A 26,925-nucleotide genomic window follows, 5' to 3' on the forward strand; every position below is an offset into this window, starting at 1 on the left:
CTACAAAGGGAGGCAATATACACAAAGACTGACAGCAAGTCAGATTAGGAAGAATAGATGCCACAGTTCTCTTCTTCCATGGGAGTATTCTAACTCTCACCATCTTTTGCCTCAGAAACTTTCGTGAAGGAAAAAAAAAAACCATAAAAACCCCACAAACTATATATATGTATATATATATGTAATTTAAACATCCACTGCATTGTTTGATCACACCATGTACATATATATGTACATACATATGTATATATATATATATAAAGAATATGCAAAGTGTGCTCAAAAATATGGTGAAAGTCTAAATTTAAAACATTTATTACAGCAAAAGACACATTACCATTAAATTCCCTCAAAATACTCCCCCTCATTTGAATCACACTTATCCCATCATTCTTGCCACTTTCTGAAGCAGTTCTGGAAGTCCTCTTTCATGAGTGTCTTTAGTTGCACTGTCACAGCTGCCTCAATATACTGAATCTATTCAAAACATTAATCTTTCATTGTCATTTTGACTTTTGTAAAGAACCAGAAGTAGCACGATGCCAGATCTGGTGAATAAGGTGGATGAGGACACACCATAATGTTGTTTGTTTTTTTTTTTTTTAATTTATTGGAGTGACAATTGTTAGTGAAATTACATAGATTTCAGGTGTACAATTCTGTATTACATCATCTATAAATCCCATTGTGTGCTCACCACACAGACTCAGTTCTCCTTCCATCACCATATATTTGATCCCCCTTACCCTCACCAACACCCCCACCCTCCCTTACCCTCTGGTAACCACTAAACTATTGTCTGTGTCTATAAGTTCTTGTTTCTCATTTGTTTGTCTTGTTCTTTTGTTGTTTTTGGTTTATATAACAAATATCAGTAAAATCATGGGGTTCCCTGCTTTTTCTGTCTCACTTATTTTGCTTACCATCACACCCTCAAGATCCATCCATGTTGTCACAAATGTTCCTATATCATTCTCTGTCACAAATTTTCCTATCATTTCTTACCGACGAATAGTATTCCATTGTGTATATATACCGCAACTTCTTTATCCTTTCATCTATCGAAGGACATTTTGGTTGTTTCCATGCCTTGGCCACCGTAACCAAAGCTGCAATGAACATTAGAATACACGTGTCTTTATGTATAAATGTTTTCAAATTTTTTGGGTAGATACCCAGGAGAGGGATTGCTGGGTCATATGGTAATTCTGTTCGTAATTATTTGAGGAACCTCCACACTGCCTTCCATAACGGCTGCACCATTCTGCGTTCCCACCAACAGTGTATGAGGATTCCTTTTTCTCCACAGCCTCACCAAGACTTGTTACTATTTGTCTTGTTGATGATAGCCATTCTGACTGGGGTGAGGTGATATCTCATTGTGGTTTTCATTTGCATTTCTCTGATGATTAGTGATGTTGAGCATTTTTTCATATGTCTATTTGCCATTTGTATGTCCTCTTTGGAGAAATGTCTCTTCAGGTCGTCTGCCCATTTTTCAATTGGGTTGTTTGTTTTTTTGTTGTTGACCTTCATGAGTTCCTTGTATATTTTGGATATTAGCCTCTTATCGGAGGCACTGTTTGCAAAAATCTTCTCCCATTCAGTTGGTTGCCTCTTTATTTTGTCGATAGTTTCTTTTGCTGTGCAGAAGCTTTTAAGTTTCATATAGTCCCATTTGTTTATTTTAGCTTTTGCTTCCATTGCTCTTGGAGTCAAATTCATAAGATGCTCTTTGAACCCAAGGTCCATAACTTTAGTAACCATGTTTTCTTCTATGCAGTTTATTGTGTCAGGATTTATGCTTAAGTCCATGATCCATTTTGAATTAATTTTGGTACATGCTGACAGATAGCAGTCCAGTTTCATTTTTTGAACGTGGCTATCCAATTCTCCCAGCACCATTTATTGAAGAGGCTGTCTTTCCTCCATTGTATGTTTTTAGCTTCTTTGTCAAAAATTATCTGTCCATATTTATGAGGTTTTATTTCTGGGTTCTCAATTCTATTTAATTGGTCTATGTGTCTATTTTTCTGTTAATACCATGCTGTTTTGATTATTGTAGCCCTGTAGTACAAGCTAAAGTTAGGCAGTGCAATACCTCCAGTATTGTTCTTTTTTCTTAACATTGCATTGGTTATTTGGGGTCTTATGTGGTTCCAAACAAATCTGATGATATTTTGTTCTACTTCTTTAAAAAGTGCCATGGGGATTTTGATGGGGATTGCATTAAATCTGTATACTGCTTTTGGAAATATGGCCATTTAAACTATGTTGATTCTTCCAATCCATGAGCATGGAATGTCTTTCCATTTTTTTGTGATTCTTCGATTTCTTTCAAAAATGTCTTATAGTTTTCAGCATATAAATCCTTCACATCCTTTGGTTAAGTTTATTGCTAGGTATTTTATTCTTTGTGCTGCAATTGCAATGGGAATTATTTTTATATTTCCTTTTCTGATATTTCATTGTTAGTATATAGGAATGCAATGGATATTTGTGCATTGATTCTGTAGCCAGCAACTTTACTGTATTCGTTGAATATTTCTAACAGCTTTTTGGTGGAGTCTTTAGGGTTTTCTATATATAGCATCATGTCATCTGCAAAGAGTGATAATTTAACTTCTTCATTCCCAACTTGGATGCCTTTTATTTCTTTCTCTTGCCTGATGGCTCTGGCAAGGACTTCCAACACTATGTTGAAAAGCAGAGGTGATAGGGACAGCCCTGTCGTGTTCCTGAACGTAGAGCAAAGGGCTTCAGTTTTTCACCATTAATTATGAGATTAGCTGAGGGCTTGTCACAGATGGACTTTATTATGTTAAGGTATTTTCCTTCTATACCTATTTTATTAAGTGTTTTAATCATAAATGGATGTTGTATCTTGTCAAATGCTTTTTCTGCATCAATTGATATAATCATATGATTTTTGTCCTTTATTTTGCTTATGTCATGTATCACATTAATGGATTGGCAGATGTTGAACCATCCTTGTGCCCCGGGGGTGAACCCCACTTGGTCGTGATGAATAATCTTTTTAATGCATTGTTGTATTCGATTTGCTAGAATTTTCTTTAAGATTTTTGTATCTGTATTCATCAGAGATATCGGTCTGCAGTTTTCTTTTTTTGTGTTGTCCTTACCAGGTTTTGGTATTAGTGTAATGTTGGCCTCATAAAACGAGTTAGGGAGTACTGTCTCTTCTTCAATTATTTGGAAGAGTTTGAGCAGGATTGGTATTAGATCCTGTTTGAAAGTTTGGTAGAATTCACTAGTGAAGTCATCTGATCCCAGACTTTTGCTTTTGGGAAGGTTTTGGATGACTGATTCAATTTCGTTACTGGTGATTGGTCTGTTAGATTTTCTAGTTCTTCATGGTTCAGCCTTGGAAGGCTATATGTTTCTAAGAATTGTCCATTTCTTCTAGGTTATTGAATTTGGTGGCATATAGTCCTTCATAGTATCCTTGGAGGATCTTTTGTATTTCTGTGGTGTCCGTGATAACTTCCCAATTTTCATTTCTGATTTTGTTAATTAGTGTCTTCTCTCTTCTTATCTTCGTGAGTCTAGCCAAGGGTTTGTCACTTTCGTTAATCTATTTAAAGTACCATCTCTTTGTCACATTAATTTTTTTCTATTGTCTTTTTGTTCTCTATTTTATTTAGTTCTGCTCTGATTTTTGTTATTTCCTTTCTTCTGCTGACCTTGGGTTTCATTTTTTCTTCTTTTTCTAGTTCTTTAAGGTGTAACATGAGGTTATTTATTTGGGATTTTTCTTGTTTCTTGAGATAGGCCTGTAATGATATAAATTTCCCTCTTAAAACTGCTTTCGCGGCATCCCAAAAATTTTGGTAGGATGTATTTTCATTGTCATTTGTTTCTATGTATCTTTTGATCTCTCCTCTAATTTCTTCTTTGACCCAGTCGTTCTTTGAAAGTACATTGTTTAATCTCCATGTGTTTGTGTGTTTTCCTGCCTTCTTTTGGCTTCTAATACCAATTTCAAAGCCTTGTGATCAGAGAATATGCTTGGTATGATTTCAATTTTCTTAAATTTGCTGAGGCTAATTTCATGTCCCAATATATGGTCTATCCTTGAGAATGTTCCATGTACACTAGAAAAGAATGTGTAGTCTGATGTTTTAGGATGAAGTGCTCTATATATGTCAGTTATGTCCATTTCACCTAATGTGTCATTTAGGGCTGATATTTCGTTATTTATTTTCTGTTTGGATGATTTATCCATAGCTGTCAATGATGTATTTAAATCCCATAGTACAATTGTGTTTTGGTCAATTTCTCCCTTTAGTTTTGTTTGTAGTTGCTTGGTATATTTTTGTGCTCCCTGATTGGGGTCATAAATATTGATGACTGTTATGTCTTCTTGTTGTATAGTCCCCTTTACCATTATGAAATGTCCATCTTTTTCTCTTGTTATCTTTTTCACCCTGAAGTCTGTTTCATCTGATATCATTATGGCTACACCTGATTTTCTCTGGGTACCATTTGCTTGGAGTATCAATTTCCACACTCTCACGTACAGTCTATGCTTGTCCTTGTAGTTGAGATGTGTCTCTTGGAGACAGCATATGGTCGGGTTTAGTTTTTTAATCCAATCTGCTACTCTGTGCCTTTTTATTGGTGAGTTCAGTCCATTTATATTTAGGGTGGTTATTGATACCTGATGATTTCCTGTCATTCTATCTTTAGTTTTCTGGTAAGGCTGTGTCTTCATTGTTTATTTGCCTTTTTGTTGTTGTCTATTATTTCTGTGTGGTGATATTCTATGATGTTTCCCTCTGTTTCTTCTTTTATTGCAGTATATATTTCAGTTCTGGGTTGTTTTTTTTTTTGAGTGGTTACCTGTAAGTTTATGTAAAAGAATGTTTAATATTTACAGTATTCCATTTTCTTTGCACACTTACTTTCTCCATTCCCATATTCCTGTTCAGGCCTTTACTCTCCCCATTTTATGTTGCCACAAATTGTCCCTGTTGATGGTGGTTGGATAGCCCCCTTTAGTATTTCTTCTAGAGTATGTCGTGTATTAGAAAATTCCCTCAGCTTCTGTATGTCTGGAAATGACTTTATTCCTCCTTCATATCTAAAGGATATCTTTGCTGGATATATCATTCTTGGCTCATAATTTCTCTCTTTCAATAGTTTGAATATTTGTTTCCACTCCCTCCTGGCTTGTTGAGTTTCTGCTGAAAAATCTGATCATAATCTAATGGGCTTTCCTTTGTAGTTTACTGTCTTGTTTGCCGTGGCTGCCTTGAGTATTCTTTCTTTCTCGTTGATTTTAGACAGCTTCAATACAATGTGCCTTGTAGAAGGCCTGTTGTGATTGAATAATTAGGTGTTCTATTTGCTTCTTGCATTCCAGGATCCAGTTCTGTCCACATGTTTGGAAAATTCTCATCAACAATTTGTTTGAATATATTCTCTATTTCCATCTCTTTTTCTTCTCCTTCTGGTATGCTCATTATTCTTATATTGCTCTTTCTGATTGAGTCAGAAAGTTCTTGTAGAGTTCTTTCATTTCTTCTAAGTCTCAAGTCTCTTTCTTCTTCCATCTGTGTCATTTCCAGGTTTCTATGTTTGATGTCACTGATTCTTTCCTCCATCTGGTCAACTCTACTACCTAAGCTGGTTATTTCATTCTTGATTTCTTCTATTGAGTTCTTAATCTCTAGAAATTCTATTTGGTTCTTTTCTAAAATTTTAATCTCTTTCATAAAATGCTCATGTTGTTCTTTGATTGTGTTTCTCAGTTCATTATATTGCCTTTCTGTGTTTACTTTCATCTCGTTGAGTGTTTTCAGAACTGCAATCTTTAATTCTCTGTCATTTAAGTCACATATTTCCATATCTTTAAGTTCCTTTTCTGGAGACCTTTCACTTTCTTTCCGAGGTGTCTTGTTGCCTTGGTTATTCATGGCAATTACTGATTTATTATTTCTCTTCCTAGACATCTACAGGAGGGGCTTCTGCAACAGGTTGGTAGGAAGAGGTCTTTCTTTTGTTTTCCAGTACTTTTTAGTTGAATGTTTTATTTTCTCTCCTACTGCAGCCTTTTTCCCCCTCTCTTACACAGTAATGCTATGTTTTCTGTGCACTATTCCATCTTCTCACACAATGGGGGAAATCTCTCGGAAATGGGCTTCTTCTGTGTTAACAGTTCTCCTGGGTCATAGGCCGCCACGTCGGGATGGGGAGGGCTTTTGAAGTTCCAAAGCTCTTCCTGCCACAGATTCAGAGCCCCTATGTTTCAGCAGTTCTGTTTACTTCTGCAGGGATCCTCCCAGATAGGTGGGGTCAGGGGCGGGGTGAGTTGTGAGAGGTGGCCCAGAGCAATGGCAGCGACGACCACCACAGCTGGTTCTGCTTCCACAGCTCCCTCTCGTTTGCAGGAGCTAGTTGGGCTGCAAATCAGTGTCTGCGGTCCACAGATCTCAGAACAGCAAATATTCTGTTCTTTTGATCTGACACTGCTACTGTTCTGCTTCTAGCACTGGGTATGTGGGGGCGGGGCGAGGTCTTGGAGGGTAGGGAGGGCGCGGCTCATCTCAGTGCCTACAGCTTTTGTTCTCTGTTCGGCAGTGAGGGCTTAAACCACCGTTTTCAGCCTTCTTGTCTCAGACTTTTCTTTGAGGTCTCTGCCGTAAGCTTGTTTTCAGCTGTGTTATATGCTGACCCCTCAGCCCTGTGGGCCATAAGCAGAGCCCTAGCAGTCCCAGTTCTTCCCTCTCCCACAGCTGTGGTAGCTCTGGGATGCAGCGGGCTCAGAGTACTGAGCTAGTTCTGCGTCATGCACCCGCGCTCCTTTGTCTCCACACGTCTCCCTTCCCTCTCTCCTGCTGGTGCGAATCACCCACCTTTAGGTGAATTCAGTAGTGGGCCTCTTCGTCTTGCCTGTGTGCTGTGCAGGGAGTCCTTTGTGGAGTTATTGTTGTTCGATTAGTTGTAAATTCCAGGGGAGATTTACGGAGGCTCACCTCATGCTGCCATTTTTATCTAATCTGCGTAATGTGTCTTATTGTAATAATATTTTTTATTTAAACATTCACTGCATTGTTTGATAACACCATATATATCCATGGTTCCACTTATTCATAATACTTAAATATTTGGTATTTTTTCTTTTTTCCCCATCACTTTATTGCCATGTTTTCCGTGGGGATCCCAGTGACCTCTTATTACCCATCCAATGACATTGGGCCTTCTCCCTTGGCTTCCATTATGCCATTTTAGACGTCTCCTACTCCAAAATAACCCTAGTGAAACTTACCTTCCATGGGGGATTTCATGGTTGTAGGTGCTTCTGTCTTGGTTTCAAGTAACTTTGAGGAATCTGTAAAGAAAAGAAAGATCACTTAAGATTTTTGGCATTTTTGAGGGAAGAGTTGAATGCTCTAGGAAAACTGGGAAGTAAGTAAAGGCCAGTAAGTTCCATACTTGGATCTGTCAACATTTCTTTCATGATTGTGGATAAACCTGTTTATCCTTTAAAGCATTCTAAGGCAGGATTATTAACCCAGGTTTCATAGACAACCCCCCCCCCAAGGAATGTGTAGCTAGAATACAGGGTCTTTCAACATGGATGGGAAAAAACATATTTTGTTTCTACTAACTTCTAACTAATTTTTAGTTGTTCATTCTCTTCAGAGATAATTAGGAAGCATTACAAAGAAGGTGGCTGTGGGTGATATCAGTTGAAATGGTAGAGTAATGACCTCTGAATATTCACCTCTTCACAAAAACAATAAAATAACTAGCAGCATTTTTCATAATAAACTTTTTTTCTCAGAATTTGGGCAATTAGCCAAATGTCTACATCAATCAAAAGAGCATTTATGGAAGAAAATCACCCCAGTCTTGTTAAGAACTGCAAGTTTTGTGGCATTTTTACTTACCCTAGCCTCATCACCTCTCCCAAGATCAGTAGTAGTCTTGAGAATAAACACAATTCCAGGTGCTGGAGTTACGAGAACAGATTTACTTTCCAAACAATTGTCATTATGGCCTGTGTTGTGGTTCCCTGAAAGCCCTGACTCAAAAGTCTTATGTTTATTGGTCTCCCAGTGCTAAAACTCTCCCTCAGGAAGGGAAAGAGACTTACCAAAGAAAAGTTAAAAGAAAAATTTGAGAAATGAGATGTCCATAGGGACTTTGAAAAGCTCTGACACATTCCTACACATCTAGAAGGCATCAGACATATGTAGGCCTGTGTGCATACTCAGGATGTACATGAGAAGACCATAAGTTCTTACCTCTTGCTAGCCTTAAGTGTACAAGTAACTCAATTAAAAAATGGGCAGAGGACATGAAGCGACATTTTCTTAAGAGGATGTACAGATGGCAAACAGACATTTGAAAAAATGCTCAATCTCACTAATCATTAGAGAAATGCAAATAAAACCCACAATGAGATATGACCTCACCCCAGTGAAAATGGCTATCATCAATAAATCAACAAACAACAAATGCTGGCAAAGATGTGGAGAAAAGGGAACGCTTGTGCACTGTTGGTGGGAATGCAGATTTGTGCATCCACTATGGAAAACAGTATGGAGGTATATCAAAATTCTCAAAATGGAACTACCTTAAGACCCAGCAATTCCACTGTCAGGTATCTATCCGGAGAAATCCAAAACTCTAATTCCAAATTTATGCACCCCTGTGTTTATTGCAGCACTATACACAATAGCCACGACACGGAAACAACCAAAATGCCCATCATTAGACCACTGGATTAAGAAACTGTGGTACATTTATACAATGGAGTATTATGCAGCCATAAAGAAGAATGAAATCTTACCATTTACAACAATAAGGATGGACCTGGAAAACATTATGCTAAGTGAAATAAGTCAGACAGAGGAAGACAAATACCATATGAACTCATTTATATGTGGAATCTAAAGAAAAGAAATAAATAAACTAATCAGAAACAGTCTCAGAAGTATTGAGGAAAACTGAGGGTTGCTAGATGGGAGGGAGGGTGGGGATAAGGGGGAAGGTGAGGGGATTAGAAACCACAGTCAGTAACCACAAGATTGCCACAAGGATACAACAGTCAATTTGGGCAATATAATCCAGTAAGGTTGTAAAGATTTTATAGGGTATCCGATGGACACTTGTCTCATGAGGGAGACCACCTCAGGAATGATGTAGATGCCTGATCACTGCATTGTACACCTGAAGCTAAAGCTGAACAATAATGAATGTAAACTACAATTATATATATATATATATATATATATATATATATATATATATATATATACATATATATGTATGTATGTATATATGTATGTGAAGCAGAATACAGCATTAGGAATAAAGACAGTGAAAATGTAACAGCTGTGTACGATGTCAGAGGGGTAGTGGATGGGGGTATGGGGGTTGTCACTGTGTGAGAGATATAAATGATAAATGTCTAACTATTACATTGTTTTGTGCACCTGAAACTAATAAAAAAATGTTAAGAAAAGAAAAAAGCAGAGGTTGGCAGAATAAATAAGAAAACATAATCCAACTACATTCCATGTATACTTAGGATTTAAAAACACAAATGGTTTGCAAATAAAAGGATGGAAAAAGATATGCTCTGAGTAAAGAGTAACCAAATAAACCAGGAGTAGGTATACTAATATCCAACAAAGTAGACTTAAGGACAAAAATTGTTACTAGAAATCAAGAAGTACATTTTATAATTATAATTATAATTATAAAAGTATCAATCCATCAAGAGGTCCAAACAACGGAGCCCCAAAATGCAGAAGAGAAAAATTGACAGAATTTTAGGATCCAAGAGACAATTCAACAATAATAGTTTGAGGTTTCAATACTCCATTTTCTACTTTGGATAGAACACCTAGACAAAAGATCAGCAAGGAAATCGAACACTTGAAGAACACTGTTAAGCAAATGGAACTAATATACATATACAGAACATTCCACACAACAGCAGAATACACATACATCCTTTTCAAGTGAATAAGGAACATTATCCCGAATAGACCATATATTAGGCTATAAAATAAACCTCAGTAAATTTGAAATAATTGTAAAATTGAAAAGTATATTCTCTGACCACAATGAAATGAAATTAGAATTAAATAAGAGAAGCAAATTATGGAAATTCACAAATATATGGAAATTAAATACACACTCCTAATTAATCAATGGGTTAAATAAGAAATCACTAAGAAATGAGAAAATACTTTGAGTATGACATCAGCAGAATGGTGGTGTGAGAGACCTCCAGGTTCATTTCCTTGAATTTATAACAAGTTGGACAGCTGTAATTCAACAAAAAATTCTTTGTTCAACACAAAACACATCTGAGAGATCTGCACATTGAGATATCTGAAAGTAGGTGTATCTTATTGAACAGCAGAAATTGGATAGGGGTGAAAGGTCAGAGATGGAAGCCATCTGAAGTCCAGTGCTCGCTACAACCGCAGTGGACATGATAGCAGTGAAAGGTCAGGGTGCAAGCTCCACTGGGTAAACTGGAAGGGCAGACACAGCAATTGGGCTTGGGTGGCTGGTACACATTGTTGCTGGGCCCAGGGTCAGAAGTAGAGAAGCAGTGCAAAAGTTCTCAACATTCTACAGCTCACCATGATCAGAAAAAGAATTCCACAGACACAGGAACTTGCCCATTCTATGCCCCTGTGGCCCACCCAGAAGTAAAATCTTCACTTTGTAGATCATGAAAGGACTGAAAAAATTTTTCCAGTCTACGTGGTTGGTACTGATTGTGGCTAAACCCACTGGAGAGTACAGAGCTGCAGACATGTGAACCTACTTCCCACCCACCCACCTCACACCACTCATCCAGAGTAGCCTGGTAGAGGCAGCTGGGTAAACTCTGATGAGCAGCTTTGCCTGCAGCTTCTTGCTACAGGAAAGCAGAACCTGGAACACAGAGGAAACACATATCTCATCATTTTTAATCCATGGGAGTGGTTCCCTGAGACTTAGGCAACTGGGTCATAAAGGGGACACTACCTCCTTGAAGAATATGGGGCATGTTTCATGGCTGAGGTGACACAGCCCCACAGAGAAGCTGGAAACCTCAGTAGTGCAGGTAAAAGAAAATAAACACTTGTGCTTCAAAACAGTCTACTGAAAACAAAAGAAAGACCTCTATTTATCAACCCACTAAACATTGAAGTGTCATTTTTTAAAGTTTTCATTCCATAAATGCACAGGCAGAGAAATAATTCATCAAGCACAATGAATAAATAAGGTAACAATGGAGTTCAGAAAGAAAATTTAAAAATTCTCAGAAAATAAACTTAAAGACATGGAAGACTGGGACTTAAATGAGAGAGAATTCAGGATTGCACTTCTAAAAGAAAAAAACCTCAATGAGATACAAGAAAACTCAGAAAAGCAATTAAATGAACTCAGAAATAAAATTAATGAACAAAAGGAGTACTTCACCCAAGAGATTGAAACTATATATATATATATATATATATATATATATATATATATATATGAACCAAACAGAAATTCTGGAGCTAAAAAACTCAGTAAATAAGATGAAGAATGAATTATAGAGCATAGGAAAAAGGGCAGACACATAGAAGAGAGATCAGTTATCTTGAAGATAGAAATCAAGAAATGATTCTGGTGGATGAAGAGAGAGAATTGAGAGTAAAAAATGCAAGAAATCTATGAGTACTATCTGACTGCATTAGAAAGAGCAATATAAGAATAATGGATATAATAAAAGGAGAGGAGCAGGAGAAGGGAACAGAGAACTTATTCAAAAAATTAATCACTGAGAACTTACCAAACCTATGGAAAGAAGTGGATCCTGGAATCCAAAAAGCTAACAGATCATCTAATTATCTCAATCCAAAATGGCATCCTCCAAAGTACATTATATTAAAATTGTCAAAAAGTAACAACAAAGAAAGAATTCTCAAGGCAGCTAGGGAAAAAAGATGGTAACATACATAGGAAATTCATTAGATTATCATCAAATTTTTCAACAGAAACCCACAAACTAGCAAAGAATGGCATCAAATATTCAAATTATTGAAAGAAAGAAATCACCAGCCAAGAATAATATATCCAGCAAAGTTATCCTTTAGCTATGCAAAAGAAGTAAAGGCTTTCCCAGACATACAGAAGCTGAGGGAATTTACCACTACAAGATCTGCATTACAAGAATTGCTGAAAAGTACTCTACTACCTGAAACAAAAGACAAAAAGAATACAAATCTATAAGTAATGCGACTAACAGAGAGACAGAAGCAGGAAATCCCAACCCTTGTTCAGAATAGGGTATTAAACACTTAAATATATCATAAAGGATGAAGGAGGTAAAAACATTTTAAAAAATAAGACAATAGCTACTGCAATTTAGAAATGAATGCACAGCATAGAAAGGGATAACTGTAACAACAAAAAGATAGCAGGGAAGGAGAACAGAATTGACTTTGCACAGGTGAATGGAGATCAAATGCAATCAAAAGAAAAAGGACTACTGTATATAGGAAAAATTCTTTTGCATAAAACTAATGGTAACTTTTGCATAAAACTAATAAAATGAAGTGGAACAGTAGCAGTGTCAGATCAAAAGAACAGAATATTTGCTGTTCTGAGAACTGTGGACCACAGACACAGATTCACAGCCCAACTAGTTTTGGCAAAGGGGAGGGAGCTGTGGAAGCAGGACCGGCTATGGTGCTAGTCACTGCCATTGCTCTGGGCCACCTCTCACAACTAACCCCGCCCCTGGCCCCACCTATCTGGGCAGATCCCTGCAGAAGTAAACAAGCAAAAAAAAATCTAGAACTTAGATACATAACATAACAAAAGAGGAAAAGGAGGGGGAAATCATACTATACCACCAAACTAAAATAACAGAAGATAAAGAGGGAAAGAAACAATGGAGACACAGAGCTACCAGAAACCAAAAAATAAAATGGCTGTAAGAAATCCTCATACATCAATTTACCCCATAAATGTAAATAGACCAATTTACCAATTAAAAGGCATAGAGTAGTGGGATGGATCAAAAACCAAAACCCAACTATATTCTGCCTTCAGGAGACACATCTCAGCTACAATGACAAACATAGATTTAAAGTGAAGGGGTGGAAAATGATACTCCAAGCAAATGGCACCCAGAGAAAAGTGGGTGTAGCTGTATCAGACAAAACAGATTACAAGATAAAAAGGTAACAAGAGACAAAGATGGATATTTTATAATGATAAAGGGGACAATACATCAAGATTACATAACACTTATTAATATATTTGTACTCAACCTGGTAGCACAAAAATATATAAAGAACTGCTAACAGAACTAAAGGGAGAAAATGACAAAAATACAATTATAGTAGGGGACTTAAAATACACCGTTGACACAAATGGATGAATCATCCAAATATAGTCAATAAAGAAATATCAACTTTAAGTTACAAATTAGACCAAATGAACATAATAAATATTTATGGAGCTTACAATCCCAGAACACTAGAATACACATTCTTCTCTAGTGTACATGGAACATTCTCAAGGATAGAACATATGTTGAGGCAAAAAACTAGCCTCAACAATTTTTTTTTAATTTATTGGGGTGACAATTGTTAGTGAAATTACATAGATTTCAGGTGTACAATTCTGTATTACATCATCTATAGATCCCATTGTATGCTCACCACCCAGAGTCAGTTCTCCTTCCATCACCATATATTTGATCCCCCTTACCCTCATCTCCCTCCCCCCACCCCCCTTACCCTCTGGTAACTACTAAACTATTGTCTGTGTCTATGAGCTTTTGTTTCTCATTTGTTTGTCTTGTTCTTTTGTTTTTGGTTTATATAACAAATATCAGTGAAATCACTGGGGTGAGGTGATATCTCATTGTGGTTTTAATTTGCATTTCTCTGATGATTAGTGATGTTGTAGCCTCAACAAATTTAAGAAGAGTGAAATCATACCAAGTATATTCTCCAACCACAATGCTTTGAAACTGAAAATCAAGAGCAAAAAAGAAATGAGGAAAACCCACAAATATGTGGAGATTAAACAACATGCCAGTAAACAATGAGTGGGTCAAGGAAGACAAAAGAAGAAATCAAAAGATGCATAGAAAAAAATGGGAATGACAACATGACATGACACATTTTTTTGGATATAGCAAAAGTAGTAATAAGAGGGAAGTTCATAGCATTAGAGTCTTACCTCAAAACACAAGAAAGATCTCAAATAAACACCCAACATTTCACCTTAAATAATTACAAAAAGAACAAAGCAAAAAGCAGAAGAAAGAAAATAGCAATAATTAGAGCAGAATTAAATAAAACAAAATACAATAGAAAAAAATCAATGCAAGAAAGAGGTAGTTTTGAAGAGATTAATAAAATTAACAAACTTTGGCTACTTTCACTAAGGAAATAAACAAAATCAGAAATGAAAGAGAAATTACAAGTGACACCATCAAAATGGCAGCGTGAGGTGAGCCTCTGGACATCTCCCCTAGAATTTAAAGCAAATTGAACAACTATAACTCCACAAAGGACTCCCTGTACAGCAGGGAGACGAGACAAAGAGGCTCACTACTGAATTCACCTAAAGGTTGGCAAATTATGCGAGCAGGGGAGGCGGGAAAGGAGAAGTGGGGAGACGGGGCTGTCCGTGGGCGCAGAACACAGACATTGCTCAGTGCTCCAAGCTCGCTGCATCCTGGAACTACCCCAGCTGTGGGAGAGGGTAGAACTCGGACTGCTAGGGCTCTGTTTATGGCCCACAGGGCTGAGGTGACAGCATATGACACGGCTGAACCCAAAGCTCACAGCAGAGACCTCGGAGCAAAGACTGAGGAAAGAAGGCTGAAAACGGTGGTTTAAGCCCTCACTGCCGAGTGGAGAACGGAAGCCTTAGGCACTGAGACTAGCCGTCTCCTACCTATCCACACAGAGCTCACCCTGCCCCCACCTGCCCAGTGCTAGAAGCAGAACAGTAGCAGTGTCAGAACAAAAGAACAGAATATTTGCTGTTCTGAGAACTGTGGTCTACAGACACAGATTCGTAGCCCAACTAGTTACATCTAAGGGGAGAGAGCTGTGGAAGCAGGACTGGCTGTGGTGGTGGATGCTGCCATTGCTCTGGGCCACCTCTTACAACTCACCCCGTCCCTGGCCCCACCTATCTGGGCAGATCCCTGGAGTAAACAGAACTGCTGAAACATATGGGCTCTGAATCTGGTGCAGGAAGAGCTTTGGAACTTCAAAAGCTCTCCTATTCCCCAAAGGGACACGGCGTCCTATGACCCAGGTGAACTGTTAACAGAGGAGAAGCCAGCCTTCCAGGGAATGCCCCCATTGTGTGAGAAGCTGGAATAGTGCAGAGAAAACATAACACTACAGGGGGAGAGAGAAAAAAAGGCTGCAGTCGGAGAGAAAATAAAACATTCTACCAACAAGTACTAGAAAACAAAAAAAGACCTCTTCCTATCAACCTGTTGCAGAACCCACTCCTGTAGACGTTTAGGAAGAGAAATCATAAATCAGTAATTGCCATGAATAAACAAGGCAACAAGACAGCTCAGAAAGAAAGTGAAAAGTCTCCAGAAAATGAACTTAAAGATATGGAAATATGTGACTTCAATGACAGAGAATTCAAGATTGCAATTCTGAAAAAACTCAACGAGATGCAAGAAAACACAGAAAGGAAGTTTAAGGAACTCAGAAACACAATCAAAGAACAACATGAGCATTTTACGAAAGAGATTGAAAATTTAAAAAAGAACCAAATGGAATTTCTGGAGATTAAGAACTCACTTAGAAGACGGAGTAACGTCATAGGAATGGCGGTAGCAGGGCACACTTTTTGAGTTCTCCTCCGGATCTTATCAAAAATGGGACATATAACCCATCAAAGGACTCTCTGCTCATCACGCAGAACAGCTAAGAGACTCATGGAAGGATTACTTGAAGGTGTGCAAATTGGGAGAGCAGGGGAATAGGAAAGGGAGCAGAGTGGAGACGTGGCCCGCATGTGCGGTTGTGGGGACGCAACCCGCACATGTTGCTGTGGGGAAGCAGCCCGCACTTTCACCTGTGGACACGCGGCCCCCATCTGTGGATGTGGAAATGCGGTCCTCACCTGTGGCGGTGGAAATGCATCTGGCACCCACAGCTGCAGAGATGCAGGGGATCCCAGGATGGAACAGAGAACACAAAAGCCAGGAGGTGGGCTCTTTCCATGCATCCAACAGCTGATCTCTCCCGCCGAGGGGGCAGTAAGGTGGGCCCTAGGGTGGACAAAGAACACAAACTCCAAACCTGGGCCCCTCCCCCTGCTCTTCCTTTCCTACCCCCGCCCTTCCAGAGACTAAAACTGGCCCCTGAAGTGAGGAATAGTGTCAGATTACAGAGGAGCTATAGTGCTCAGACTCTGGGAAGACTGGCAGGCAGGTCTGACCCAGGGAAGAGGCTGGGAAGAGTGTGATTTTGGCTGGGCTAGGAAAGAAGAGACTACTCCACCCCCAGCCACCACCTTTTCTGGCCTGCAGGAAGAGTGTGAGATAGCTGGGCTGGGAGAGAGAAGACCCCTCCATCCCCAGACCCCACCCTTTCTGGCCTGCCTAGGGCGGGGCAAGTGCAACTGTGGAGGCACTCCCAGGGATCAGCAGTAACAGGCAGACCCAGCTCCTGGCTTTCAGCAGCTCAGAAATCTCCCACCACACACACACACACACACACACACACACACACACACACAGAAGAAGTGCCCTAAGACTCAGGAGTACTGGACACAGGGCTGGTGGTGCTACTCTCAGTGCACATATGTGCAGGCAAGGGCAGAAACTGCACTGACTTTGTAAAAACTACCATCCAGACCCCTCAGACCCACCTATCTAAATCTACATTCCCAAAGTCACTCTGGGCACCAGGTGACCAACTCTGCCTGCACAATAGACAGGGGACTCTGGTACAGTAGAGGAACACCTGGAGATTACTTGGTGAGCTTAAGCCAAGACTGGTGTTGCTTTTTGTTTTGTTTTGTTTTGGTTTGGTTTGTGTTGTCTTTATGTCTTTGATATCTTTGCCTGTGTTGAGAGGGGGTTATCGGTTGTTTTTACATGTGACTGTACTTGATTTTTACTTTGTTGTTGTTGTCGTTGTTGTGCTTCGTGATTTGCTTTGTTCTGAAATTGCCCTATCAGGGCCCAGCTTAAGAGGCACAAGATTCAACATATCCAGAGGCCAACTCCAGACCAAACCAGAGTACTACTGGGTTTGACCTACAAGTCACACACCCAGAGGGAATTCTCTACAGGCACAACAGCCCATAGAGGCCAAACCACATTTAAGTGGTCAACCCTCATGCAAAAGAATGCCCTGCGGTGGACAGAGCCAAGTCTCACAGATAGTCAGCCTAGTAGTTAACCCCATCTACTCACAAGCGAAAAGAAATTAAAGATCTTCTTTAACAGGACAATATACACAACACAACAGTCACCTTTAGAGCACACGCAGAGGAGAAGAATGAAGAAGTGCAAGTCAAAAATAAAGGTCACATACTACATAAGATACCCCAGCAAAAACTAAGAAGCCTAGGGGAGCTACCTAATATATCGAAGCAAACAGAGAGAGTCAGCCAGAATGGGGAAACAAAGAAACATGTCCCAAATAAAAGAACAGATTAAGACATGGAAACAACCAAAATGTCCTTCGATAGATGAATGGATAAAGAAGTTGTGGTACATATACACAATGGAATACTATTCGGCATTAAGGAAAGATGATATAGGAGCATTTGTGACAACATGGATGGATCTCGAGAGAATAATGCTAAGTGAAATAAGTCAGACAGAAAAAGCAGAGAACCCTATGATTTCACTGATATGTGGTATATAAACCAAAAAGAACAAGACAAACAAATGAGAAACAAAAACTCATAGACACAGACAATAATTTAGTGGTTACCAGAGGGTAAGGGGGTGGGGGGTGGGTGATGAGGGTAAAGGGGATCAAATATATGGTGATGGAAGGAGAACTGACTCTGGGTGGTGAACACACAATGGGATTTATAGACGATGAAATACAGAATTGTACACCTGAAATCTATGTAAATTTACTAACAATTGTCACCCCAATAAAATTAATTAAAAAAAAAAGAAAAAAAGAAAAAAGGAATTGTAAAGTACCTCAATAATAATTTTTATATTGGTTAAATATTGAAATAAGACTTTGAATGTCTTGAGTTAAATAAAAATATGTTATTGAAAAAAAAAAAAAGAACAGATTAAACCCCCAGAAATGGAACCAAATGAAACAGAGGAAACTGCCCTATCATAGACACAGTTCAGAACACTGGTAATAAAAATCTTTAAGGAGCTTAGAGATGACATAAAGGATAGAGAAATCATAATGACCAAGCAGTTAGAACTAAAGGACACAATTACTGAAATAAAGAACACACTTGAAGGAATTAACAGCAGGTTAGATGAAGCAGAGGATACAATCAGCAACTTAGAAGACAAGTTAGCAGAGATCACCCAAACAGAACAACAGAAAGAAAAAACTAAAGAACAATGAAGATGGTTTAAGAGACCTCTGGGATAACATCAAGTGCAACAACATGCGCATCATAGGAATACCAGAAGGTGAAGAGAGGAAGCAAGAGATTGAGAACATATTTGAAGTAATGATGTCTGAAAATTTCCCTAAGCCGATGAAGGAAACCAACATACAAGCCCAGGAAGTGCAGAGAGTTCCAACAAGGATAAACCCAAACAGGTCCACACCAAGACACATAACAGTTAAAATGGCAAAGGTTAAAGACAAAGAGAGAATCCTCAAAGCAGCAAGAGAAAGACAGCGAGTTACATACAAGGGAACTCCTATAAGACTATCAAATGACTTTTCTACAGAAACATTGCAGGCCAGGAGGGAGTGGCAGGAGATACTCAAAGTGATAGAAAACAAAGGCCTACAACCTAGATTGCTTTATCAAGCAAGGCTATCATTTAAAATTGAAGGAGAGATAAAGAGCTTCCCAGAAAAGAATAAGCTATAGGAATTTATTACCACCAAGCCAGCATTGCAAGAAATATTAAAAGGACTTCTGTAACAGAAGAAAGATGAAAATAATCTAACTACAAATTTTAAAAATGGCAATAGCTATGTATCTATCAATAATGACTTTAAATGCAAATGCATTAAATGCTCCAATCATAGGGTGGCTAAGTGGATAAGAATGCAAGACCCTTGTACATGCTGTATACAAGAGAGTCACCTCAGATCAAAAGACACACACAGGCTGAAAGTGAAGAGTTGAAGTAAGATATTTCATGCAAATGGCAATGAGAAAAAAGCTGGAGTTGCAATACTTATATCTGACAAAATAGACTTTAAAATGAACAACATATTAGAAAATAAAGTTGGGTACTATATAATAATAAAGGGATCGATCCGACAAGAGGACATAACCCTAGTAAACATCTATGTACCCAACATAGGAGCACCTAAATCTATAAAACAGGTACTGACTGACATAATGACAGAGATCAACAGTAACACTATCATAGTAGGGGACTTCAACACACCTCTGACAACAAGGGACAGGTATTCTAGACAGGAAAATCAATATGGAAAAAACAGCCTTAAATGATACATTGGACCACTTGAATTTAATCAATATTTACAGAGGAAGTCAACCCAATGCTGCAAAATACACATTTTTCTCAAGCACACATGGACCATTTTCCAGGATAGACCATATTTTAGGCCACAAAACAAGTCTTGATAGATTTCAGAAAATGGAAATCATACCAATTTTCTTCTCTGACCACAGTGCTATTAAATGAGAAATGAACTACAGGAAAAAAAATGGAAGACACACCAATTCATGGAGGCTGAATAACTTATTACTAAATAATGAATGGGTCAAGCAGGAGATCAGGGAAGAAATCAAGAGAAATCCCGAGACAAATGAAAATGAAAACACTACGACCCAAAATCTATGGTATGACTCAAAAGCAGTCCTAAGAGAGAAATTCATAGCATTGCAGGCCTACGTAAAGAAACAAGAAACATCACTAATCAACACTTTATCTTCACACTTAAGAAATCTGGAAAAAGAACAGCAAAACAAGCCCAAAGGGAGACATAAGGAAGGAGATAATAAAGATCAGAGCATAAATAAATGAAATAGAAACCAGAAAAAACAATACAAAAGATCAATGAATCCAAGAGTTGGTTCTTAGAGAAGATAAACAAAATTGACAAGCCTTTATCCAGACTCATTAAAAAAAAGAGAGAGAGGACCCAAATTAATAAAATCAGAAATGAAAGAGGAGAAGTGACAACAGACACCGCAGAAATACAAGAAATTTTAAGAAATTACTATGAGCAAGTATATGCCAACAAATTTGACAATCTGGAAGAAATCGACAATTTTCTAGAGGCGTAAAATCTTCCAAGGCTACCTGAAGAAGAAAAAGAAAATCTGAATAGACTAATTACCACCAGGGAAATTGAATCAGTAATCAGACAAAGACACTACAAAAAAGAAAACTACAGGCCGATATCTCTAATGAACATAGATTCAAAAATCCTCAACAAAATATTAGGGAACAGAATTCAGCAATACATTAAAAAGATTATGATATTTTATACATTAAGTACATTAAAAATACATTAAAAAGACCATGATCAAGTGGGATTCGTCCCTGGTATGCAAGGGTGGCTCAACATCCACAAATCAATTAATGTGATACACCCCATTAACAAAATGAAAATAAAAATCACATGATCATATCAATAGATGCAGAAAAAGCATTTGATAAAATCCAGCAACCTTTTATGATAAAAACCCTTAAGAAAGTGGGAATAGAGGGATCATATCTCAACATAATAACAGCTATATATGATAAACCCACAGTTAACATCATATTCAATGGGGAAAAGCTAAAACCATTCCCCCTAAAATCAGGAACAAGGCAAGGTTGCCTACTGTCTCCACTTCTATTCAACATAGTGCTGGAAGTTCTAGCCACAGCAATCAGAGAAGAAAAAGAAATAAAAGACATCCAACTCAGTAAGGAAGAAGTAAAATTATCATTATATGCAGATGATATGATACTGTATATAGAGAACTCTAAAAACTCCACCAAGAAACTATTAGATCTGATAGATGAATTTATTAAAGCAGCAGCATACAAAATTAATATTCAGAAATCAGTTGTATTTGTATATACCAATAATAAAACATCAAAAGGAGGAATTAAAAAAAATCCCATTTACAATTGCTCCAAAGACTGTAAAATACCTGGGAATAAATTTAACCAAAGAAGTAAAAGATCTGTACTAAGAAAATTATAAGACACTGAAGAAAGAAATGAAAGAAGATATAAATAGATGGAAACACATACCATGTTCATGGATGGGAAGAATTAATACAGTTAAAGTGTCCATACTGCCTAAGACAATATACATATTCAATGCAATTCCTATCAAACTACCAACAACGTTTTTCACATAAATAGAACATATAATCCTGAAATTTATATGGGACCATAAAAGACCCCGGATAGCCTCAGGAATCTTGAGAAATAAGAACAAAGTGGGAGGCATAACAATACCTGACATCAAATTATACTTCAAGGCTACAGTAATCAAAACAGCATGGTAATGCCATAAAAATAGACACATAGATCAATGGAACAGAATAGAGAATCCAGAAATAAATCCATGCCTCTATGGCCATTTAATCTACAACAATGGAAGCAAGAATGTACGATGGGGTAAAGACAGTCTATTCATTAAATGGTGTTCGGAAACCCGGACAGAGACATGCAAAAAAATGAAGCTGGACCACCTCCTTACTCCATATACAAAAATAAATTCAAAATGGCTTAAAGACTTAAATGTAAGATCTGAAACCATGAAATTCATAGAAGAAAATATAGGAAGAAATTTCACAAATATTCCCCGGAGTAATATTTTTACTGATGTATACCCTCGCGTGAGGGAAGTAAGAGAAAAAATAAACATGTGGGATTACGTCAAGCTAAAAAGTTTTTTCACAGCCAAGGAAACCATTGATAAAACAAAGAGGGATCCTACTGAATGCGAAAAGATATTTGCCAATGATATATCTGATAAGGGGCTAATATCACAAATCTATAAAAAACTCATTCAACTCAACTCCAAAAAAACATACAACCCAATTAAATAATGGGCAGAAACACGAAGAGACATTTTTCTGAAAAGGACATACAGATGGCAAACAGACACATGAAGAAATGCTCAACCTCACTAACCATCAGAGAAATGCAAATAAAAACCACAATGAGATACCACCTCACCCCAGTCAAAATGGTTATCATTAATAAATCAGTAAACAACAAGTGCTGGCGCAGATGTGGAGAAAAGAAAATGCTTGTGCACTGTTGGTGGAATTGCAGATTGGTGTAGCCACTATGAAAAACAATATGGAGGTATCTCAAAAATCTGAAAATAAAACTACCTTATGATCCAGCAATTCCATTCCTAGGTGTCTAACAGGAGAAATCCAAAACTCTAATTCAAAAATCTTTATGCACTCCTGTGTTTCTTGTAGCACTATACACAATAGCCAAGACATGGAAACAACCGAAATGCCCATTGGTAGATGACTGGATTAAGAAACTGTGGTACATTTATACAATGGAGTTTTACGCAGCCATAAAGAAGAAAGAAATCTTACCACTTGCAACAACATGGATGGACCTAGAGAACATTATGTAAAGTGAAATAAGTTAGACAATGACTAATACCATATGTTCTCACTTATATGTGGAATTTAAAGAAAAAAATAAGTGAATGAACGAATCAGAAACAGTTTTGGAGACAAACAGGAAAAACTGAGGGTTGCTAGATGGGCGGAGCGGGTGGGGATAAGGGGGAATGTGAGGGGATTAGGAAACAGTCGGTAACCACAAGATGGCCACGGGGATTTGAATATTAGTTTCGGGAATGTAATCAATAATGTTGTAAAGATTTTGTAGGGTAACCAATGGACACTTGTCCCATTTTGGAGACCACCTCAAGGATGATATAGATAACTGATCACTTCACTCTACAACTGAAGCTGAACAATAATGAATGCCAAGTATTATTTTATATATATGTATATATATATGTATGTATATATATGTATGTATATACTTACAAGAAGCCAAGTACAGCATTAGGAATAGAGACAGCGGAAATGTAATGGCTCGGTGTGATGTTGGAGGCATAGTGGATGTGGGGAGGGGGGTCCACACAGTGTGAGGGATATAAATGATAAACGTGTAAGTATTACTTTGCCTTGTGCACCTGAAACTCATAATAAAAAAGAAACAAAATTGGAAACATGAGAAACAAACTATATATATATATATATATATATATATATATATATATATAATTTCATAAAACATTAAGAAAAAAGAACTCACTAGAAGAAATGAAGAATGCAATAGCCAGCTTAGGTAGTAGAGGTGACCAGATGGAGGAAAGAATCAGTGACAATGAAGATAGAAATCTGGAAATGACACGGGTGGAAGAAGAGACTTGAGACTTAAAAGAAATGAAAGAACTCTACAAGAACTTTCTGACTCCATCAGAAAGAGCAATATAAGACTAATGGGCACACGAGAAGGAGAAGAAAGTGAGAAGGAACAGAGAGTATATTCAAACAAAGAGTCTATGAGAACTTCCCAAACTTGTGGACAGAACTGGATCCTCGAATCCAAGAAGCAAATAGAACACCTAATTACCTCAATCCCAACAGGCCTTCTCCAAGGCACATTGTATTGAAACTGTCTAAAATCAAAAATAAGGAAAGAATTCTCAAGGCAGCCAGGGAAAAGAAGATGGTAACCTACAAAGGAAAGCCCATTAGATTATCATCAGATTTTTCAGCAGAAACTCTACAAGCCAGGAGGGAGTGGGACCAAACATTCAAACTATTGGAAGAGAAAATTATGGGCCAAAAATAATATGCCCAGCAAAGATATACTTTACATATGAAGGAGGAGTAAAGACCTTTCCAGACATACAGAAGTTGAGGGAATTTTCTAATACACGACCTGCTCCACAGGAAATACTAAAGGAGGCTATTTGACCATCATCAAGAATGACAGTTTGTGGCAACCAAAACATAAAAAGTGGGAGAGTAAAGCCTGAATCTGAATATGGGAGTGGAGAAAGTAAGCATGCTGAAGCCAATGGAATACTCTAAATATCAAACTTTCTTTTACATAAAAATAATGGTAACTGCTCAAAATAATCCAGAACTGAAATATATACTGTAATAAAAAAAGAAACAGAGGGAAATAGCATAGAATACCACCATACAGAAATTATGGACAACAAAAAAGTAAAGAAGCAATGGAGACGCAGTCTTACCAGAAAACTAAAGATAGAATTTCAGGAAATCCTCACATATCAATAATCACCCTAAATATAAATGGACTGAACTCACCAATAAAAAGGCACAGAGTAGCAGATTGGATCAAAAAACTAAACCCAACCATATGCTGTCTCCAAGAGACACATCTCAGCTACAAGTACAAGCACAGACTCAAAGTGAGAGTGTGGAAATTGATACTCCCAGCAAATGGTATCCAGAGAAATTCAGGGGTAGTAATATTGATATCACATGAAATGGACTTCAAGGTGAAAAGGTAACAAGATTCAAAGATGGACATTTCATAATGGTAAGGGGATTACACAACAAGAAGATATAACATTGATCAATATTTATGCCCCCAGTCAGGGAGCATCGAAATATATCAAGCAACTACTCACAGAACTAAAGGGAGAAATTGACCAAAACACAATTATACTAGGGGACCTAAATACATCATTGACAGCTATGGATAGATCATCCAAACAGAAAATAAATAGCGAAATAACAGTCCTAAATGACACATTAGATGAAATAAACATAATTGACATTTATAGAGCACTTCATCCTAAAACATCAGATTACACATTTTTTTTTTTAGTGTACATGGAACATTCTGAAGGATAGAGCATATATTGGGACATAAAACTAGCCTCAACAAATTTAAGAAGATTGAAATCATACCAAGTATATTCTCTGATCAGAAGGGTTTGTAATTGGATATCAACTGCAAAAAGAAAGCAGGAAAAAACACAAATACATGGAGATTAAACAACATACTTGTAAAGAACGACCGAGTCAAAGAAGAAATTAGAGGAGAGATCAAAAGATACATAGAAACAAATGAGAATGAAAATACAACCTTCCAAAATTTTTGGGATGCCGCAAAAGCAGTTTTAAGAAGGAACTTTTTATCATTACAGGCCTATCTCAAGAAACAAGAAAAATCCCAAATAAATAACCTTACGTTACCCTTAAAGAACTAGAAAAAGAAGAAAAAATGAAACCCAAGGTCAGCAGAAGAAAGGAAATAATAAAAATCAGAGCAGAACTAAATGAAATAGAGAACAAAAAGACAACAGAAAAAATTAATGTGACAAAGAGCTGGTTATTCGAAAAGATTAACAAAATTGACAAACCCTTGCCTAGACTCACTGAGATAAAAAGAGAGAAGAGACTAATAAACAAAATCAGAAATGAAAAAGGGGAAGTCATAATGGATGCCACGGAAATACAAAGGATAATCCAAGAATACAAAAAAACAAACAACCCAACTGAAAAATGGGCAGAGGACCTGAAGAGACATTTCTCCAAAAGAGGACATACAAATGGCAAATAGACATATGAAAAACACTCAGCATCTCTAATCATCAGAGAAATGCAAATAAAAACCACAATGAGATATCACCTCACCCCAGTTGGAATGGCTATCATCAACAAGACAAATAGTAACAAGTGTTGGAGAGGCTTTGGAGAAAAAGGGACCCTCATGCACTATTGGTGGGAATGGAGACTGGTGCAGCCACTATGGAAGGCAGTGTGGAGGTTCCTCAAAAAATTACGAATAGAATTACCGTATGACACAGCAATCCCTCTCCTGGGGATCTACTCAAAAAATCTGAAAACATTTATCCATAAAAAGAAGTGTCCACCAATGTTCATTGCAGCTTTATTTACAGTGGCCAAGACATGGACATAACCAAAATGTCTTTCGATAGATGAATGGATAAAGAAGTTGTGGTATATATAGATAATGGAATACTATTCCGAGGTAAGAAAAGATGAAATAGGACCATTTGTGACAACATGGATGGATCTTGAGAGTATAATGCTAAGCGAAATAAGTCAGACAGAAAAAGCAGAGAACCATATGATTTCACTGATATGTGGTATATAAACCAAAAACAACAAAAGAAGAAGACAAAGAAATGAGAAATAAAAACTCATAGACACAGACAATAGTTTAGTGGTTACCAAAGGGTAAGGGGGGAGGGACGTGGTAAATGAGGGTAAAGGGGATCAAATATATGGTGATGGAAGAAGAACTGACTCTGGGTGGTGAACACACAATGGGATTTATAGATGATGTAATACAGAACTGTATGTCTGAAATATATGTAACTTTACTAACAGTTGTCATTCCAATAAATTTTAATTAAAAGAAAAAGCTGAAATAGTTCCATTTGCAACAATATGGATGGATCTTGAGATTATAATGCTAAGCAAAATAAGTCAGACAGGTAAAGTTGAGTTCCATATGATTTCACTGTTATGTGGAATGTAAAACTGAAAACAACAAAGGAACAAGACAATCAAATGGAGAAAATCTTTAATCAAAGAGGGGACATTCCTACTAAATTTGTAGAAATAAAAAGAGTTCTAAGGGAATACTATGAACAACCATAAGGCAACAAATTAGCTAAGATTTAAATGACAAGTTCCTAGAAATTTATAAACTACTCAAACTGACTTAAGAATAGAAAACCTGAATAGGCAGGCCTT

At 37.5% G+C, this 26,925-nt stretch overlaps 1 protein-coding gene across 11 annotated transcripts in view; it reads right to left on the reverse strand.

Annotated features, from left to right (window-relative positions):
• VSIG4 (V-set and immunoglobulin domain containing 4) overlaps window positions 1-26,925 on the reverse strand; it is a 68,066-nt gene that overhangs the window by 12,895 nt on the left and 28,246 nt on the right. For 10 of the 11 annotated variants that reach the window (XM_081042414.1, XM_081042408.1, XM_081042416.1 and 7 more), the window contains one exon: window positions 7,292-7,354. In XM_081042414.1, coding sequence (XP_080898540.1) covers window positions 7,292-7,354 — 63 coding nt within the window. Of the gene's footprint in view, window positions 1-7,291; window positions 7,355-16,143; window positions 16,292-26,925 lie in introns of all 11 variants that reach the window. The other variant, XM_081042406.1, reaches the window with a different exon arrangement.

Source organism: Rhinolophus hipposideros, assembly GCF_964194185.1.
Source record: "Rhinolophus hipposideros genome assembly, chromosome: X".
Classification (NCBI taxonomy): domain Eukaryota; kingdom Metazoa; phylum Chordata; class Mammalia; order Chiroptera; family Rhinolophidae; genus Rhinolophus; species Rhinolophus hipposideros.